At 49.9% G+C, this 20,924-nt stretch overlaps 2 protein-coding genes across 2 annotated transcripts; both read left to right on the top strand.

Moving 5' to 3' along the window:
* Positions 1–135: 135 nt before the first annotated feature.
* Positions 136–9,708, top strand: LOC136383104 (acidic mammalian chitinase-like). Its single transcript, XM_066352666.1, is given in 10 exon segments — positions 136–237; positions 328–529; positions 1,795–1,851; positions 2,253–2,418; positions 3,474–3,598; positions 4,441–4,564; positions 5,448–5,633; positions 6,423–6,539; positions 7,356–7,497; positions 9,473–9,708. Coding segments are annotated over 10 exon segments (1,422 nt in total). The 5' UTR covers positions 136–170.
* A 4,095-nt stretch (positions 9,709–13,803) lies between these two features.
* Positions 13,804–19,687, top strand: LOC136383487 (acidic mammalian chitinase-like). The gene is made up of 11 exons (XM_066353408.1): positions 13,804–13,910; positions 14,341–14,370; positions 15,280–15,481; positions 16,224–16,280; positions 16,377–16,542; positions 16,841–16,965; positions 17,344–17,467; positions 17,759–17,944; positions 18,391–18,510; positions 18,614–18,755; positions 19,384–19,687. The coding sequence occupies exons 1-11, from the start codon at positions 13,886–13,888 to the stop codon at positions 19,617–19,619; spliced, it is 1,413 nt and encodes a 470-aa protein (XP_066209505.1). The 5' UTR covers positions 13,804–13,885; the 3' UTR covers positions 19,620–19,687.
* The last annotated feature ends 1,237 nt before the right edge of the window (positions 19,688–20,924 follow it).

Below are 20,924 nucleotides of genomic sequence, written 5' to 3'. Positions count from 1 at the left end.
CACCCTCCCCCGAAGCCTGACGCCAGGGTCCGCGTTGGACACCTAGAGCGGGGGGGGGGGGGGGGGGGGGGTGGGGGGGTGGGGGGGGGGGGGGGGACATAGACCGCGGATGCTCCTCTCTCCTCACCAGCCGGTGCTCCCCAGGGCTGGTCTCTCTGTCCAGGGAAAGGATGACCCTGCCACCCTCTGACCGACGTCTCTTCTCTTCTGTAGGGATGGCCCTCCTGCTGCAGCTGGGTAAGTGCCCCCTGCGAGGGCGGGGAGTGCCCGGGTCCCTCAGGGGAAGGGGACATTAGTCAGCACCGGGGTCATCTCTTACCATTCCAGCCGCAGCAACCAAAATCGTGTGTTACTTCACCAACTGGAGCCAGTACCGCCCTGGGGCTGGCAGCTACCTGCCGGGGAACGTGGACCCCTGTCTCTGCACACACCTCGTCTACGCCTTCGCGGGCATGGCCGACAGCCGGATCAAAACCATCGAGTGGAATGACGAGGTCCTCTATGCCGGCATCAACGGCCTCAAGAGCTAGTGCGTCCTGGGCTTGGGCTCTGCGCTGGGCTGGAGGTTTCCGTATGGGCCTTTCAGAAGTTCCCCGGGTGACACCAGCACCAGACGGCCCAGTCTTTGAGTACTGACCACAATCCCTCTCACGCCTCATTGGCAGAGTGGTCAGCATGTTCTGCCCAGGAGTGGCAGGTTGCTGTCATTTTTCTGGGTTACTTTCTTACCAGGTTGTAGTCTGTCTGACCGGGGAGGTGCCCATATGGGACCATTGTGAAGAGCGCCCCCTAGAGTTTGCCATGCTACAGTGCATCCCACACCAACCTGTGAGCTAGCTCCCCATATAACCTAAGATGGTTCTTGGGCCAGTTAAATGCTGAGCATATTAATCAGGTGACTGCTATGTCAGGCGTTTTTCTAGGTGTTTTTTTATTTATTATGTATGTAACCCTCATAACAAACACTATAATGTAGGCATATGAAAAATTTAAAGAACAATTTCTAAACTTAAAGAAACTGAACTATGAAGATGTTAAAAGGTTTTCCTAGCCCAGTAAGTGGCAGAACCCAGGAACGGCTCACCCGTTTATCAGACGGGTTAATTAACAATCTGGTCCAGTTGGGAACCCAACGGGTAAGTTTGCAGGTCAAGGACACCGGCCCTCGGTGCCTGCTGGGAGACACTATGAGTTAGAGGAGTTCAGTTTGAACCCTGGCTCTGCTACTTTACTGGCTGGATGATCTTGAACACATTGCTTATCCTCTGAATATCACCTAAAGGTCAAACGAGACTAATAGAAACAATAGCACTTGGTAGGCACTCAGGAGACGGTAGACATTTCACTGTCTTATTCCTGCTCTTCCCTCTAAGAGACTCAGACTTGCTTCTTTCCAGCTTTATCCCAGCAACTCCAGCCTGCCCACTGCCTGTGCTAAACTCCAGCCTGCCCACCACCTGTGCTGAGAGACTGCTTTTAGGCTCCTCCCCCTTCCCAGGATGCCCCGCCTTTTCTTCCCCTGAGTCTCCCTGCCATACCAGTATCCGTCCACCCCCTGGCAGAATGGGGAGTGACAGCCTGTTCGATGACTACTTATCCTGTGCCTGGAGGTGCCCGTGGCAAGAGAGCATCTTGCTTTTACAGAGACATCTGCTCCCACCCCAAGATCTTAGACTAGCGAGGGGGCAGCTCTGAGGCTGCTTAGGTGTGGGATGGGAGGGCGGAGGGCCTGATTAGCAATGGTATCTCCTTGTCCGTGGAATTTATTTCACATCGATATCTTTTTCTCTTCAGCAACACAGATCTGAAAACCCTGCTCTCTGTTGGTGGCTGGAACTTTGGAACCCAGGGGTAAGACCTTGTAGCCTCGGCTGACTCACTCCCACATTACTTAGGGCTCTGAGTTTCTCTGGGCAGATCTCAGTTTAGACCTCCCTGGCCAGAGCTCTCCCGCAGTCTGTCCTGTCCATTATAGCTCTAGTTACTTATCTCTGCCTTCTTCTACACGAGCTTCTCCGAGGCAGAAACTCTACTTTACTCACCACTATACCCCAGCACTACTCAATGTCTAAGAAATGACTGAATAACTGAATATCCATCCAGACAAATAGTCAGGAGGCTCAGCGACAAGGCAGAGGACCCAGGACCTTAGGTGACTATTGCGTCTGCCCCATGAGAGAATCCTGCCCTCGAGAAAGTCCCTATCAAAGCCCATCACTGCCACGGTGGCCGTAGTGATGTGTTGACTCCAGTTTCTCCAACATGGTGGCCACTGCTGAGAACCGCCAGACCTTCACCCAGTCGGCCATTCAGTTTCTGAGGAAGTACAACTTCGACGGGCTGGACATTGACTGGGAGTATCCGGGCAACCGCGGCAGTCCTGAGGACACCCAGCAGCTCTTCACGGTCCTGTTGAAGGTGACTCGCCCTCCCCATGTCCAAAGAACAGAGGATCTGACCCACAACTGTCCAAGGAGAAGGTCTCTATCTGGTAGGGGTTCTCAGAGGCTGGACACGCCTCAGCCCAGGGTAGCGCTCTTAGCCTTTCTGGCTCAAAGCCCAATTTCTTTAATACAAGATCAGATCTTTTTTTTCAAGGAAAACTCACGTGGCCAAGTTATAGGTCCTGCCACCAGGACCAGGCACAGTTATTGGGTGAGGGCACCCTCTCCCCTGGTCACACTTGCCTGAGCACCCATGTTTTCTTTGATACCCTTATTTCCTTTTCTTCCATGACTGGTTTTTCTTTTTCTTTTTTCTTTTTTTTTTGCATTTTTCCAAAGCTGGAAACGGGGAAGCAGTCAGACAGACTCCCGCATGCGCTTGACTGGGATCCACCTGGCATGCCCACCAGGGAGCGATGCTCTGCCCCTCTGGGGCATCGCTCTGTTGCATCCAGAGCCATTCTAGCACCTGAGGCAGAGGCCACAGAGCCATCCTCAGCGCCCGGGCCATCTTTGCTCCAATGGAGCCTCGGCTGTGGGAGGGGAAGAGAGAGACAGGGAGGAAGGAGAGGGGGAGGGGTGGAGAAGCAGATGGACACTTCTCCTGTGTACCCTGGCCGGGAATCGAACCCAGGACTCCCGCACGCCAGGCTGACGCTCTACCACTGAGCCAACCAGCCAAGGCCTTGGTTTTTCTGATTATTAGATTCAATCACATATAGTTTGCAGAGCTAGGCGCTATTTGTGTCAAAATATAACGTTTTGTGTTTGTGTGTTTTAATTTTCTGCTCTGGACATTATGGATCCATTTTAAAGTATAACTCTCAGAGGGTCATCAATGTTCCCTCATTTACAAGTTTTTGGGTGACAACTAATTCACTGTTGTCTCCAGATACGAACAACAGTATTTGGGATCGAAGGACTCTATGCTCTACACTGAGCACTTTGCAGGTTTCCTCCTAAGAACTGTGACCTTGTCACATGCTCACAGGAACCTCCAGCCTGAGCCCACCGTCCCCTGTTCCATAGGAACTGTATGAGGCTTTTGAGCAAGAGGCTATGCAGAGTCACAAGCCGAGGCTGCTGATTTCTGCAGCCGTGTCGGCCGGCAAAGGCACCATTGAGACCGCCTACCAGATCCCTGAGATGTCTAAGTAAGTAAACCCCAAGCCCGGAAGCCCAGGTTCAGAGCTAAGCAACCCTGGTACCTCCCCCATAGATTGGCCAATGCCCAGGTATCCTGGACACAGAGGGATCTATCCCAAAGGAATAAGATGATCCTAACTCCTGAGAGATATGAGGAGCCAGCAGGAGCACTGGGCTTATTTCTAAATCTCTTTCTAAGATTTTCAATGATAAAAGGCTATTTGGAGAAAGTTGTGTCTCTAACTTCGACAAGTTTTGAAGGTCTGAGTGCTCCTCTCTATATCGATTATGGGTTGTAGGCTTTCTATACACCAGGTATTCTTGAGATAAACATGAGGAAGAATGAAATGAAAATACTAAAGCACATTACCTTATGGCATGATTGCAAACAATGTATTATTACAGTGGTAGTCAACCTGGTCCCTACCGCCCACTAGTGGGCGCTCCAGCTTTCATGGTGGGTGGTAGCGGAGCAACCAAAGTATAAATAAAAAGATAGATTTAACTATAGTAAGTTGTTTTATAAAGATTTATTCTGCCAAACTTAGTGAAAATCCAACATAAAGTACTTGGTAAGTAATTATTATTATATGCTTTAACTTGCTATAGCTCTGCTTCATAAATTTTATAAAGTAAAGTTACTTCCCTACTTTATAAATCACCATTACTGTGGAACCAGTGGGCGGTTAGAAAATTTTACTACTAACAGAGATACAAAAGTGGATGGTAGGTATAAAAAGGTTGACTACCCCGATGTATTAGATAGGGACTAGATGCTTTAGGGGGACTGGGATAGAGAGTGTGACTTCTCATTGACCTTTTCTCTTCTCTTATACCCCAACCACCCAAGGTACATGGACCTCATCAATGTGATGACCTATGACCTCCGGGGCTCCTGGGAGGGCTTCACAGGAGAGAACAGCCCCCTGTTTGCAGGACCCAATGACCAGGGAGACTACAAATTCTTTAACGTGGTGAGTGATGGAATGAATTCAGGAGAGCCAGCCCTACTCGGTTGGCTTCACACAAATCCCCAGTCCAGTATGAAGCGTGTCTCTGAAGCGTGTCATGGGATCTCTGACCAACGACTGGAAGGGATGCAAGGAAGGTCGACGGAGATGAAGACGACACTCTTTCCTAACCCCGCTTGGGTTCCCTACTTCCCTGCCCTTCTGGTTAAGTGTAGGCATTTGTCTTTCACACCAAAGGAGGTGGAATAGTGGTTTGGGGGTTAATCTCAAACAATGGAAAACCTTTAAATATATCATTTCCAGTGAGGCTAGGAGCACATCTCATGGTCCACCTTTCCCCTACTCTTCCTTACCTCCCTTCCACTCTCTCCCTGCGCCATGAGTTTATCTTCCTCACTCGTATGCCATAGCAGGTGTAATAATGAATCTTCTTAATGAGCTGTAGGTAGGTAGATTGGCTAGATGTGATTTCAGTGAATTTAACGAGGAATTTACACATGGGTGTGGGAAAGCCTCCCAGGTGCATACCCCATGCTCCAACAATTCTGCGCTGCCAGACGGGGACAAGAGGATGCATGGCTGAAAACTCTGGTTATCCCACAAATCCCCAGTCCAGTATGAAGGGAAGGAGGATAAGAGAGCATTTCACTCCTAGTTGACACGGGCCCCAATTAACTACCTCCCTCATGTAACTCTTGACTGAGGTATGTCTAACAGCCGGTTCTAGCAGGGAAGGCGTTCCTTTCCTTTCTATATATAAGGTTGGCTTGGCCGCACACTGCATGTGGGGTGGCCAGGGAATTGGGTAGAAAACGTAGGCTATTCCACCGGCCTCTGGGAGCATGCTCTGCTGCCGCCTACTAACACCGTCCTGACCTTGCCCCAGGATTACACCATGAACTACTGGAAGAACCACGGAGCCCCCGCTGAGAAGCTGATGGTGGGCTTTGGGGCTTATGCCCGTACCTTCACTCTCACCAACCCTGCCGACCATGGCCTGGATGCTCCCACCTCTGGCCCCGGGGCTGCCGGGCCATATACCTAGGAGGCTGGGACTCTTGCCTACTTTGAGGTAATGTCCCCAGAGGGCCTGGGATGCCTGGGGGAGCCACTCCCTCTGTTCTAAAGGACTGAAGATACTTCCATGAGGAGAGAATTGATGCCCTGATAGCTAATACAGGGCACCCTGTGTGCTATCGAGGGAAAGGTAGAGTGAACAATTGAAACATCTTAAATGTTAACCCTTTAAAGTAAATATGCATCTATAATACCAGTAGTAGTTAACACTTACTGAGTGTAAGCAGGCAACCAGGCTCTAAGTGGCTTTTATATATTATCTCATCTAACCCTCACAACAAACAATGTGGTGCTGATTTTAGCCTCTTATGCAAGAGGGGACACTGAGGCACAACGGGGTTAAGAAAGTTGTTCAAGGTTGCCGAGCTAGTAAGTGCCAGAGCTAGGATTCAAACTTAAGTCATCAGGCTCCAAGCCCTAACCCTTCTCTCTGTCATCCCTTTGTTGGCTCCTCTGTGGGGGGGAAGTGTTCCGATAAAAGGAACAGGTAAATTTGTTTCAAAGGGAAACTGAGGCACAAGGCACCAGGAAGCTGCCCTGCCCGTTGTCTCGCAGACGGGTACCGGCAGACACAGGATAGGAACCCACATCTCATCTCTCCACGGTGCAACCGGACAGGAAGCAGGAAGGGAGCTGGGATGAAATGGAAACCGCGTGCTCTTATTTCCAGCAAGGAGGGTGGGTGGGGAGCACATCCCAGAAGAGAAAGGAAAGGAGAGGAAGAGGCGGGCAGAGCAGAGTAAGGACGCCCCGCACCCTGACTGCTTTTCCTGCACCGGCCCAGGCCTGCTCCTTCCTGAAAGGGGCCACCGAGGTGTGGAACGCCCCCCAGGAGGTACCCTACGCCTACAAGGGGAACCAGTGGATTGGGTATGGTGACCCCAAGAGCTTTGCCCTCAAGGTAAGGCCCTCTGCACCCTTCCTTCTGCACATTTGGAAGAGGTAGGGAACCTGCCCCCCAAGCGCATCGGAGTTACAGCCCCAGGAGACGCGCAGAGAGATAGGGCGACGTCTCGGGGCCGGCTGGTGGCCCGGCCGCAGAGCCCGGCAGGTGCACCTGCATGGCTGCCTCCCTTCACTCTCCCGGGCACATTCCCGCTTCCCCCACTCCTGGAGGCTCCCGGTCGGTCCCCTCCCTGCCCGGTTCTGGTCCTGATCCGGTTCTCCCAGGCAGGCATTTTCCCCCACTCCAAGGCCCACACTGTCAATGAGGGTTCTCCCCCTTCCGCTTACAGCCAACGAGGCTGAACCAGAATCAGGGGGCAGAGATCATCTGGGATGTTAGGCTTCCGAGACGTGCAGGTCTGGGTGGGTGGTTACAGCCTCCCGACCCCCGGGCCCTTGACCCCATATCTCCCTGTCAGGAGCCCTATCTCTTTGCCCAGACACTTGCTGTGTGAATGGCCTTATATCTCTAATGACACTACAGCCCACTCAAGCTCCAGCTCAGACAGCCTGCTCAGAAGGGGCTTGGTGATTGCAGAAGGCAGGGAGAAAGGGCTGTTTGGGCCCAAGTTTCCTTCTCCCTGCCTTGGTAGTCCTAAAATCTCTCCTTGTGGACAGCTATGTCCGTGAGTCCCTCCAAGTCACTGCAGGGAAGCCACCCACGCTCCCAGGCCCTCCTCTCAGGCCTGGACTGTCCCCCCTCCCCCGAGTCATTCCCTGAACCTGTGCAAGGACACCCGACAGCCCCCCCCCCCCCGATTGTCTCCCGCAGGCCGAGTGGCTGCTGAGGAACGGCTTCGGGGGCGCCATGGTCTGGGCCATCGACTTGGATGACTTCACGGGCACTTTCTGTGGACAGGGCACATACCCGCTCATGAACGCCCTCAAATCTGCACTCGGGGTCTCCACTCCCAGTAAGTAGCGACACGCCCCCTCCCCCCACCAGCCAGGAGAGCACACTTGGCGCCATGATGGAGGAAGGAAAGGCCGCCCAGAGCACCCCGCAGCCTGGCCTCAGGGGGGCCTCCCCCACATCTCCCACCTGCCCCAGCATTGTCATGTGGAGCCTGCCTGTGGGACGCAGACAGAGACCCGGGTGGCTTTCTAGGGGCCAGTCACGGCTGATGGTCCTCCTGAGGAAGGACCTGTCACCTTTCCTGAGAGTTTCCCTCTGCGGAGCTCCTGAGGGGTCCCCAGGACAGTGACCTGGACATCCCGGAGCCCAGGTGGGGAAGGGACCACCAACACCTTGTTCCCTGCCCTCACCCGCCCAGCTCCAACCTTTATGAATTGTATGGAGCAGCAAAGACAAAACAAGGCCCAGATTAAAAATTTAGCAGATAAGGGCCCTGGCTGGTTGGCTCAGCGGTAGAGCGTCGGCCTGGCGTGCGGGGGACCCGGGTTCGATTCCCGGCCAGGGCACATAGGAGAAGCGCCCATTTGCTTCTCCACCCTCTCCCTCCTTCCTCTCTGTCTCTCTCTTCCCCTCCCGCAGCGAGGCTCCATTGGAGCAAAGATGGCCCGGGCGCTGGGGATGGCTCCTTGACCTCTGCCCCAGGCGCTAGAGTGGCTCTGGTCGCGGCAGAGCATCACCCCCTGGTGGGCAGAGCATCACCCCTGGTGGGCGTGCCGGGTGGATCCCGGTCAGGCACATGCGGGAGTCTGTCTGACTGTCTCTCCCCATTTCCAGCTTCAGAAAAATACAAAAAAAAAAAAAAAAGATTAGCAGATAAGGAAAGGGATAAGAGAAAGAGAACCCTGAAGGGGTCCAGCTGTACCTGCCCCCCCCCCGTGAGACTTGGAGTTACAGTCGGTCTCACACACAATTCTGCCCCAGCCCCAAGCATCATGGCTGGCCCAGAAAGCAAAGGGTCCAGGCGGCCTGGGAGAAGCGTGGGACCGTGGGACCTTACTCTGTGCCAGGCCTGCTGTCTCTGGGTTTCCTGTTATCCTCCCAGGCACTCTTAAAGACATGTGTTGTTTGTCTCCTTAAACATAAGAACTAGGGAGGGAGAAAAGGGAGGTGTTGGTCAAAGGGCACGTTTCAGTGACGCAAGATGGAAACAGTCTTAGGGATCTGCCTAGGACAGAGCCTGCACTTAACGATGCTGTATTGTCTACCTGGACATTTGCTAGGAGCATTTAGTTTTATGGTACGTGTTCCTACCACAAATAATAATAATAAAGAGAGCAGAAAAAAAAAAACAACTTTTGACAGTGATGGGTTTATTTATAGATTGTGGTGATCTTCAAACTCTTCAAGGTGTAACATTAAATATGTACAGCTTATTGTATGACAATCATACCTCAATAAAGTGGTTAAAGAAAATGATATCGGTATAGTGGGCACAGCCCAGGCTCTGAATTCAAATAGAACAGGTTGTGAATCTCAGTTCTTGCTTTAGCTATGATGAATTAAGGGATCTTTTAAATTGCCCCACTTTGTAGGATTTGGGGGGGGGGGTAATGGAACATAGTATTTGGGAAGCATTTAGGTGATAAAGGTGATAAACATTATTTTTCCCTGAAAAATAAAATAAAAGCTGATAATTGCACAATACTTTGCTATATTATATACCAAGCACATCAGAAAATGCTTCACATAGTAATTCTAAAAGATTATTAGAATTCTATCAGAATTTTATCATTCCTCCCTTCCGGTCATTACAAGGAGGAAATTGAGGCTCAGAGAAGATAATGTTGATAAGTCACATAGCTCAAGGCAGAGCGGGGCTGTGAACTTGGGTATCCGGGTCAGGCCCAGAGCATTTAACCACTGGTTCAGGCAAGATGTGCCCTTGGCTGAGAGAAACCCCCAGTCACCCTACAGACTTGACGTTTGTTCTGGGAATGGAGTCCACTGAAGACCCCTTTTCTTACTCTCTTCAGATTGCAGAGTGCCCACCTCTACCCCAGGCACCGCCTCGGCCCCCATCGTCACTGCGGCTCCCGGGAGTGGCGGTGTTGGCGATAGTGGATTCTGTGTCGGGAAGCCCAGTGGTCTCTACCCGAGCCCCACCAGCAAGCGAGCCTTCTACAACTGCGTGGGTGGGCACACCTATGAGGAGGCTTGTCAGACAGGCCTGGTCTTCGACCCCAGTTGCTCATGCTGTAACTGGCCTTAAGCCGTCCACCTGTTGGGTCCATTGGGAACTGTAAGACAGAAGGATGATTAAATAGAAGTTTTGCTGCTGAGTGCCAAGTTGTCTATTTTGACTTATAGCCCTGCATGGTTGCTGCCCTGTGTGTAAGAGAGGCCCCGCGTTCCTGCTCCCCAGAGCTCTGCAGAGGTCGGGGCTGGGAGAGGAAGCAGCGGTGGGGGCCCCCTGTGGGAAGTCCCTGTGCTTTGGGCCCTGGGGGGGGGGGGAGGGGAGGGAGGCTCAGGCGAGGGGTGGGGCAAGAGACATCAAGTTCTTTTCCACAAAGATGCCTCCAAAGATCTTGCAGAAAGATCCGGAAGAGTGTCTGGGCACTTAATTTACTGCATCACCTCCTTCAGGAAGTCCTCCTTCATCGAGTTCACTCATCTCCCAACTCTAGGGCTAAACAACCCCAAGCCAGCCATACCTGTTATTGGAGGACGGAACATGATGACCACCTACGGGCTAGTCTGCATACTCCACTTCCGCCCCTGTGAGGACAGGAACAAAGACCATCAGCTCTGATTTCAAAATTAGCTCACTTTAAAAAAACAAGTTCATTACCATAGACAAATGGACCCTGCAGTTTCCTTAGGGAAGGCACCAAAAAATTTTTAAAGAAAAGACACATTACTGGGGGGTGGGAGGTCTCCCTCCTACCGTCTCCGAGGCGGCGTGGGCTCCGCTCTCCACTGACTCGGTACCACGCTGAAGAAAACAGCTCGCCAAGCAAGGAGGGGCTTCCGCACTCACCAGGTCATGGAGGGTGTGGGGGTTTCTGTGGCTTACGCTGTTTTGATAAAAACCAGCACAAACAATAAGCAGAACCCCTGGACACATGGTAAAATATGTGTTATTAGTGCTAACTCATATCTCTTTTCCTGGCCCTTTGCTGACAAAGCTTAAATGATAGCCTCTTGCAATCATCACTGTAGGGTGCTCGCTGATCGGCCCTGGCCAGTTGGCTCAGTGTTAGAGTGTTGGCCCAGCGTATGGATGTCCCAGGTTCAGTTCCCGGTTAGGACACACACAGGAGAAGTGACCATCTGCTTCTCCACCCCTCTCTCTCCACCTTCTCTCTCTCTCTCTCTTCCTCTCCCACAGCCATAGCTCAATTGGTTTGAGCAAATCAGCCCTGGGCTCTAAGGCTGGCTCTGTGGCACCTCTACCACAGGCACTAAAAATAGCTCAGTTGCAAGCATGGTCCCAGATGGGCAGAGTATCAGCCCCAGACAGGGGTCACTCGGTGGATCCCGGTCAGGGCGCATGCAGGAGTCTGTCTATCTCCCCTCCTCTCATTTAGAAAAGAAGAGAAAAAAAAAACTATTTGATAAGTTCCTTTGTAAAATGTCAATCAAAAATAAATAGTTTGAAAACTCCGTAATTCTAATGCTCCTTTTACTCTCACGTGCGTCTGGGTCTGGATAATGAATTATTTAAAGAGACTCAGAACTGTTGATCAGACGTCCCACTATGTACCGAATGTCCTCATAAGTCAGCAGAAAAGAGGTCCCCAGATTTGCACAAAGTGCTGAGCGAGCCATTTTGTAAGCGAATTCCAAAATGAGAACTCGGGCTTAATTTCTCGTGGATTTAACTCATTTGGCACATTTTACAGCCACGAAAGCATCTCTGGCCCACCTCTGGCCCCAGACCCCCTGCAGTCCCCGTGGCTTTCCCGTCAGCCATTTATCCATGTGTCTGGGTTTGCTGTCTTCATCTTAAGAGTCAGCACACCCTAAAGCAGGGGTCCCCAAACTTTTTACACAGGGAGCCAGTTCACTGTCCCTCAGACCGTTGGAGGGCCGGACTATAAAAAAAAAAAACTATGAACAAATCCCTATGCACACTGCACATATTTTAAAGTAAAAAACAAAACGGGAACAAATACAATATTTAAAATAAAGAACAAGTAAATTTAAATCAACAAACTGACCAGTATTTCAATGGGAACTATGCTCCTCTCACTGACCACCAATGAAAGAGGTGCCCCTTCCGGAAGTGCGGCAGGGGCCGGATAAATGGCCTCAGGGGGCCGCATGTGGCCTGTGGGCCGTAGTTTGGGGACCCCTGCCCTAAAGGCTCCTTTTCACATCACCTGGCTGTGTGGGAGGGAAGTCGCCCTTGACACATAGTCCTCGCTCCAAGTCCCTTCCTAACCAACACTTACAGGGCACTCTGCGAGCAGGCCCTCTAATAAACATCAACTCGCTGAGTCTTCACGGGGACCCGCTGAGGTCGTCACAGTGATTACTCCCCCTTCACAGAGAAGAGCAGACACAGAGAGGCTGAGAGCTGGGCTGAGGCCATGCACCTCAGAAATGCATGGCGAAGCTGGCGGTGTGGCTCTGGTGTCCACGATCTCGCCCCACGCTCTGAGCTGAGCTTTGGCCCAACCACACCGTGAGACTACCTCTCCTTCCCAGCCCAGGTGGGGCATTCGAACAGTGACCTTTCTCCACAAACAGTCTTTCCACCTATCTCCGATGAATTTCTTTGGGTTCCTTAAATCCAGATGCATAACTGCCCACTCTTCAAGCTGGGCTTCTTTTTGTTTGGTTCTAACAGTTATTCTGCAGAACTTAATTCAGCAGATAATAATGCCCCTTTACTTATCTGTCCGCAGCAGCGACGGTGAGCCTTGTGTCCCATTTACTCGCATAGCCCAGCACTCACACGGTACCTGACACGAAGTAGGTCATGATTAAACAAGCGAATGAACATTAATAAATGGTTTGTTGACACAGGTGTATTCCCGTGGTATTTACTCTAAGTGCATATTGACTATGAGATTATAAAAGACGGGGATCGTGCTTCCTCCCTTTCTTCCTTTCAATTTGTGGCTCACCTTTGACTGGAAGAACACTGGGGTTTTTTGTTATTTTTTTTAAAAAACACTTCGTACCTGGTTTCCTATATTCTAATCCCTATGAGAACACTCTCAGCATATGCTTAAGCAGTTTTTAAACAAGAAAATAGATGGACAACTAGAGTATTTAGCTCATTTACATTTAATGTAATTACTGGTATACCTAGATTTAAGCCTACAGAATTTTTGAACTGCTCCAGTCAACTAAAGGGAACCTTTTATTGAGACCCCACAGCCACAGGGCTTAGGCAGGAGGACACCCTGAGAGGCAGGAGGGTCTGTATTTGACATTTTTCTTGGAGTGTAGGTTGGCAGCGGCTTGTAACATTTGACAGTTCTGGAATGCAAGTGAGGAAAACATTTGAGATGGATCATTTTATGAAAGTTGTATTTTGGGGTGAACTAGTGAAGGTAACACTCAGTAATGCCACCTGGCAGGCAAAGCACCAAGTTCAAGGCGAGTTTTTCCTGGATGTTAAAGTCTGAGTGGATATGGCCAACCTCCAGCTGTTCATTCACAAAAATGCTGCTGGATAGAGGGGTTGCCCTCCTTGTCTTCCATTTAGGCTTTAACATTCTCAGTGGTGTCACTGGGTTCAATTCAGGCTCAAAGGCAATGATCTTGACCGTCAGGGTCTCACAAAGATCTGCATCTCTATGTCTGCCAGTAAGCGGCCATGTTGAAGGGAAAGACTAAATCCATAGTCCTCTCTCACTCTGGGGAGAATAACCATTGTGAAAAGGGAAGGAAACGCTTCAGAATACAGGCTAGTTTATAGGCAAATAAATTCTAGCGATATACACCAAGGAAATTTGAGAAACTGGCTATTTGTTGTATTAAAAAGGGGGTTGTTATATATTCTAGCATCAGGTGTGAAGGCACAGGGTAAAGAGAGAGGCAGAGGGAGAGCATGTTTCTGGAGGGGACCATGGAGATCATTTGCTACAAACCCATGGGTGTGAAATAGCCCATTCCTTGCTATCCAAACAGAGAGTGTAGCCCACTGGACATAAACCATTTTGAATTATGTAAGCTGTTCCATAATGGAGCTTTTAGTACGGTTCTGGGCTTGAGCCCAATCTTTTCTTCTCATAGACTGAAATCAAGACAATATGGTTTCCCTGTCAATAATGGATTTCATAAATGGGTTTGAGGGTTTTGAGCACTGCCAATATTAACATTGACTTCAGAGGCAAGCACGATAAAGGAGAATCTGATAAGTCACAGGAGGGGATGGAGGGGTATAAAAGGCAGGTTGAACTAGGGAGTGTTTTTTTTACCGCTGAGACAAGATGACCAAGCTCACCCTCCTCTCTGGTAAGGAACCACCGTGCTCTGTGCCTGTGGACCACTCCCTCCCTCCTGTCCTCTGCCCCCCTTTACAACTTTACTTTACTTTTGAATTCAACCAAATCTCAGGAAATGATTGCTTCGGGCAAAAGCTCAGGGACACAGATTCTCCCTGGTGATGGGTCTCCCACTGCTCTGCAGCCCCTCCCTTCACCAAGCCTCAAGGCGCGTGGCCCTTTGATGGGTGGTCTCCGGAGCTGGAGCAGAGGGGCGTGGGCTTCTAGGAGAAACCCAGGGACTTCCTCAGCCTTGGGAAGTTGGGAGTCTACAAAGAGTGTTAAAAGGACTCAAAACGTAAAACCTAGGAAAAATGTCCCTAGTGAATGAACCACTGCGTCCAGGCCTGCTGTGTTCGCAGACGCGTTCCCCCACTCATGGCTGTCTCTGTTGCTTTAAGGTCTGCTCCTGCTGCTGACAGCTGGGATAGGTACGTATTCTTCTCCAGATGGACCATCATTAGTGTTCCTTTGTAATTTGGAAGCTCAGCATGGCCCTCTGTCTTTCTACATTAAAAAAAAAAAAAAAAGACAATATATTTTTAAAGCATTTTCAAATATGTCACCTCACCGAGTCCTTATAACAACCCTTCTCTGCGAGGCAGACAGGAAAAGCATTGCCGCCCATCTCACAGCCCAGGGAATGAGGGCAGAGGGGACTTGTCATGTGTCTGGTCCCAGGAAATATAGAGAGGTCGTGGCAGAATCTAAACCTCACCCCAGAGTGAGAGAGGACTATGGATTTAGCCTTTCCCTTCAACATGGTCACCGACTCTTGACTCTGAACGGAGGGTTCATTTCCCTCCGAGTGAAATTATTACTCGGAGACACAGCTCTCCATGCTACACGGACCTCTACCACCATCCTTTCTGTACTGCCATCATTTCATTTGTAGTTTCCAAATGGACAAAGCGGGAATAATGAAAATACCTGCCTCACAGGGTTTTGGCGACAGTGAATGAATGACTTTGATAAATTACTGAGCGTAGAGCTGGGGGCATAAATTCTGAGTAAGCATTAGTGACTGTGAGTGTTAGCATGCAGAGGGGAGTAGAATGCATTTACATCAGAGTTTACGGCTTTAAGGTTTCATTCAGCGAAGGGCACGAAGGTGCTTTCATTCTCTCTGGAGGGACAGAGCTACCTCTGAGAGGACTCTTCAGCCTTGAATGCCTCCTACTCGGTGGTTTGGTGCAATACACACAAGGAGCTCAAGCAGATCATCCCGAGACTCAACGGGAGTGTTATTTGGAAGTCTGTGGTTTCTTTGGCCATCAATAGCTAACTCCCCAGAGAGCTTGCTTTGTCACCGTTTCTCCCCCTCATCCCCTGAGCAACAGGTTCTGCCTACCAGCTGACATGCTACTTCACCAACTGGGCCCAGTACCGGCCCGGCCTGGGGCGCTTCAAGCCTGAGGACATCGACCCCTGCCTCTGCACCCACCTCATCTACGCCTTCGCCGGGATGCGGAACAACGAGATCACCACCATCGAATGGAACGACGTGACCCTCTACCAGGCTTTCAATGGCCTGAAGAACAAGTAAGTGGAGAAAGGACTGAAACGTAAAGTCTTTTCACTTTCGAGAATAGTTTGGACAAAACCTTTTACGGTAGCCTCCAGGTTGACATTCCAAACATGCCAACAGGCCAGTGAATTCTGAGCTTTCTTATTATTTCCAATACAGCGGTGACTGTAACTTAAGGGCAATGGCTAGCTCACGGGAGAGGGTTATCCATTAAAGTCCAGCTCCATTGCCAAGGGAATTTAGAAAACTTTAAGTATGGTGGACTCAGGTGACAACAGCCTTCTGCTCAGAAGCAACCCAAAGCTGGCATTGGGAAGCATGTGGAGCAGGGGTCCCCAAACTTTTTACACAGGGGGCCAGTTCACTGTCCCTCGGACCGTTGGAGGGCTGCCACATACAGTGCTCCTCTCACTGACCACCAATGAAAGAGGTGGCCCTTTTGGAAGTGCGGTGGGGGGCTGGATAAATGGCCTCAGGGGGCCGCATGCGGCCCGCGGGCCGTAGTTTGGGGACGCCTGAATTGTGGAGGCTTCACACAAGGGACGTAATCAGAAGTGTAGAAGCTTCAAACTACCAACCTCAGGTCACCTACTCCAACTGCTCTTGAAATTGAGGAAAAAGGATGACAATGGAGAATCCAGTACAAGAGGCTGCGTTAAACTCCCCCTGGAGTCTCAGTCACGATGATGGCTAGCGTTGAAATGATTTCTTTCTCTCCATTTGTTCTGACACCACTGTTGACTTCTTGTCTCTCAGGAACAGTCAACTGAAAACTCTCCTGGCTATTGGTGGCTGGAACTTTGGAACTGCCCCGTAAGTTTTCCCAGATCACTTCCTACACTGATGTTATAACGAGGTGTTGGGACCACCGGGGCACACCCTCACCCTGCCTTCCTGGGTCTCCCTCAGCTTCACTGCCATGGTTTCCACTCCCGAGAACCGCCAAACCTTCATCGCCTCGGTCATCAGGTTCCTGCGCCAGTACGACTTTGACGGGCTGGACTTCGACTGGGAGTACCCCGGCTCCCGGGGGAGCCCCCCTCAGGACAAGCACCTCTTCACTGTCCTGGTGAAGGTGAGCTGCGTTTCACGGCATTTTTCGACAGTTCAATTTCATTTTAAAATCAGAGTTTACACTCAATATTATTTTGTGTTCGTTTCTGGAAAGCACGCAACCAATCTCACTCATACGGAAGATCACTTAGCTCCCCCCCCCCCCCGACAGTCTCAGTGGGAGGTGAGGACTGGATACCCTATTCCAGTGAGAATGCTGAAGAAGGAAAGATGGAAGATGAATTGAGTTAAATTCAAAGAGTTGTCATGAAAGTCGACTTAGAGTTCATGTTCACAGACGTTCTCCTACTCTTGTACAGGAAATGCGTGAAGCTTTTGAGCAGGAGGCCAAGCAGGTCAACAAACCCAGGCTGATGGTCACCGCTGCAGTAGCTGGTGGCATCTCCAACATCCAGGCTGGCTATGAGATCCCCCAGCTGTCCCAGTGAGTGTCTGAAAACTCCTCTGTGTGTCACTGTGTAAGAGATGCTCACCCTTAGTCTGTCCTGCTATTCAGGGACCTTGCTGAGGTGTTTGGAAATGGTGTCTTTGAATGCAAAAGTGTGGGAGATGACCATCAGGGATGTTTTTAATACAATTTAAAATTTTTTAAATTTATTATTTATTTTAGAGAGAAGAGTAAGAGAGAGAGAGAGAGAGAGAGAGAAGGGGGGGAGCAGGAAGTATCAACTCCCATATGTGCCTTGATCGGGCAAGCCCAGGGTTTTGAACCAGTGACCTCAGCGTTCCAGGTCGACACTTTATCCACCGCACCACCACAGGTCAGGCAGGAATGTTTTTAACTCCTTTACCTGGACTGCAGGTACCTGGACTATATCCATGTCATGACCTATGACCTCCATGGCTCCTGGGAGGGCTACACGGGAGAGAACAGCCCCCTCTACAAATACCCCACCGACACTGGCAGCGACGCCTACCTCAATGTGGTGAGTCCCTACACAGACACAGTACACACCAGACCCGGGGTCATACGTCACATGAATATTCGGGGACAAACCAAACAGATTCTGAAAATGTCTTATTTAAGTTATAATTGTCCTCTTACATGGCTGATCAAATCTCCTTAACTATAATTCCACCAAAATGTTTTTTAAGGATACTAAAGAATTCTCTGTCATTAACATCAAACAGTTTACCTGCTAGAACAGGAGTCTAACATAACTAAGCCCTGGGTCCTCAGCCTGGTGGGGCCTCTCGCTAACCCGCTGCCATTGCAGGATTACGTCATGAACTACTGGAGGGACAATGGGGCCCCAGCTGAGAAACTCATCGTTGGCTTCCCAACCTATGGACACACCTTCATCCTGAGCAACCCCTCCAACCATGGAATTGGGGCTCCTACCACTGGCCCTGGTCCTGCTGGACCCTATACCAGGCAGTCCGGGTTCTGGGCCTATTACGAGGTATGTATGCTCCTGGAAATCACAGACAGACAGAGAAAAGTGGCTTTCTGCAGGCCATAACTGAACAATATCAACAATTCAACACTTCCTGGCTCACTTAACAAGGAGTTGGGGCTGAAAGCGGATGCTCGTGGCTATTTGCAGGGAAGGCAAGATAAATGTCAGGCTGGTTTCCGGGAACAGAGAGAGTAGGAAAAAAGATATCATCACTGAGTTGATATCAGTGTAGAGGCACTTCTCACTGCCTGCCAAAGCATTCTTTGATTTAAGAGCTTCTCACACATTGAAAATAAATGACCCATATGGGACAAAGAGTCAAAATCCTAAGTGAACTGAGACATTTGCTGATACAGCTCTGGATCCTCTCCATTTCCCGCCCCATGTCCTTTACCCCTGCTACATGGATACTTTGCTGACCTCTTGACCTCTTCCTTCTCTTCTCTTAGATCTGTCCCTTCCTGAAGAATGGAGCCACCGAAGTGTGGGAGGGTGCTGAGGATGTCCCTTATGCTTACAAAGGCAATGAGTGGCTCGGCTATGACAACACCAAGAGCTTCCAGATCAAGGTAGAACGTGTTTCTTGCCTGTGAGTTTGTTTCCATCTGTAGCCTGGAGCCCCAGGCTGGCCTTGGCGTCTGCACTTCATTGGGTTTCTCTGAATGACCACAGGCTGACTGGCTGAAGAAGAACAACTTCGGAGGCGCCATGATCTGGGCCATTGATCTGGATGACTTCACAGGCACCTTCTGCAACCAGGGCAGATTCCCCCTGACCACCACCCTGAAGGAGGCCCTGGGCCTGCAGAGTGCAAGTGAGTTGGGGTGAGAAGGGACCCTAAGCCTCAAACTTGAGAGAAATTTCAAGGGCTCCTCGAAAGTCAGGGAGCTATTGTCCAAGTGATTTTATAACTATTGCTCCATTTATATTTGGTAATAATTCAATGATGGTGGAAGAACAAACAGCATCCTTCACCATTGCTTTAACCATTATTTATTTTACAAGCAAGTTTTATGAGCATCTATGTAGGTATCACAGGGGATCCCAAGTACGTAAGTCACAACCTCTACTGTATAGAGGCTTATAATCTAATTAGAGAGATTGTATTGATGAGATTACAAAGTTTAGATAACAACACAGAAGTTATTCTATGGTTAAGTCCCAGAAAAAAATAAGAAGCTTCCCTGTGAGCACATGACATTAATGCCTCAAGGATCAGGGAGATCTAGGAAAGAGGAAAAATAATGAACTATACTTTGAAGGATGAAGAGGGAGTTGGTAACCAAAGAGGAGAGGGGAAGGCAGGCATATCAGATCAGAAGACTGAAATACGCAGGGATGCGGAAGGAGGAGCTAAGATCAGAATCCAGGGCAGTAGTTCTCATGCATCAGGAACTCTAACAAAAACCAGGGTGGCTCAGGATCTGGGTTCTTTCTTGTAGGCTGCAAAGCCCCAGCCCAGCCCATTGCTCCCATCACTGAGGCTCCCAGTACAGATGATGGCAATGGCAGTGGCAGCTCAGGGGGCAGTGGATTCTGTGCCAACAAGGCCAGTGGCCTGTACCCCGACCCCACGGACAAAAACGCCTTCTACAACTGTGTGAATGGACAGACCTTCATTCAGCACTGCCAGTCTGGCCTGGTCTTTGATGCCTCCTGCTCTTGCTGCAACTGGTGATGTCTTTGTCAGATACCACATCCCTCCCGCCAGCTCAGAGATTGTTGTACAATAAAAGGTTGAGCAATGCTGTCCAATGACTTCTGTCTCTTTCCTAGAGGGTTTTCAATGTAATTAACCCCAGTCTCCCAATGACATTCTAGACCAGGGGTCCCCAAACTTTTTACACAAGGGGCCAGTTCACTGTCCCTCAGACCATTGGAGGGCCGGACTATAAAAAAAAAAACTATGAACAAATCCCTATGCACACTGCACATATCTTATTTTAAGGTAAAAAAACAAAATGGGAACAAATACAATATTTAAAATAAAGAACAAGTAAATTTAAATCAACAAACTGACCAGTATTTCAATGGGAACTATAGGCCTGCTTTTGGCTAATGAGATGGTCAATGTGCTCCTCTCACTGACCACCAATGAAAGAGGTGCCCCTTCCGGAAGTGCGGTGGGGGCCGGATAAATGGCCTCAGGGGGCCGCATGCAGCCCACGGCTGTAGTTTGGGGACCCCTGTACTAGAGCGTCACCAGCCCACTGCCACCTGGTTTCTATGCTGAGCACCTTCAGCATGCACTGCTCTTTCCTGGGTGCTGGGTGGCTGGACCAGAGGGATTCAAGGAAAATGCCTGGTCCATTCATTGTCAAAACATGCACTTAGATGAGGTGTGGGTAGAGGCAAGTATGTAAGACTCGGATAATAACTACCCATAAACAAACATTACACATTCCTTTAGAGAAACACTTCTAAATGTTCAAGAGGTGCAATAGTGAAGATTCAGAGGTAATGTATGTAGGGAAATAGAAGAGGAAGTGGGTTTGTGTCACGGTGACAATGAACTACCCGGAGACCAGATGACATGCTCCAAGGGGCCGAGGGGAGGCAGCAGCCCTGGTCTGCAGACCGAAGGACTGAAGCCCGTCCCCAGCTGTCCTTAGATATTTATTAGCCAGTAAAAAAACCTCAAGGGCTTGTTTTCAGGTGAATGAAGTAAAGGACAGGAACACGCTGACTTCTAATCTCTCTCTGAGAGCCTGAACAATTCTGTTACTGAATCTTATCATGCTGTTGTGCTGTTTCCAGCACAGGGTCAGAGATGCCCCTAGACTCTTGTCCACTCAGAGCTTCTGCCCTACAGTGCCTCACTGTAGCTGATTGTTTACCCTAACTCTGCAAGTCTTCACTTCACTCTGCATATTCCTCCAGGTTTGAGCAGGATTTGGGAAGATTAGGAGACATGGTGAGTCAGAGGAGACAGGGTACGCTAGGAAGGCAAGGCAAAGTAAGTGAGCTGATTTACGTAACCGTT

This window comes from Saccopteryx leptura, chromosome 11 (genome assembly GCF_036850995.1).
Source record: "Saccopteryx leptura isolate mSacLep1 chromosome 11, mSacLep1_pri_phased_curated, whole genome shotgun sequence".
Lineage (NCBI taxonomy): Eukaryota > Metazoa > Chordata > Mammalia > Chiroptera > Emballonuridae > Saccopteryx > Saccopteryx leptura.
Note: the sequence above shows the minus strand (reverse complement) of the source record. Positions and strands in the feature narration are given on the sequence as shown.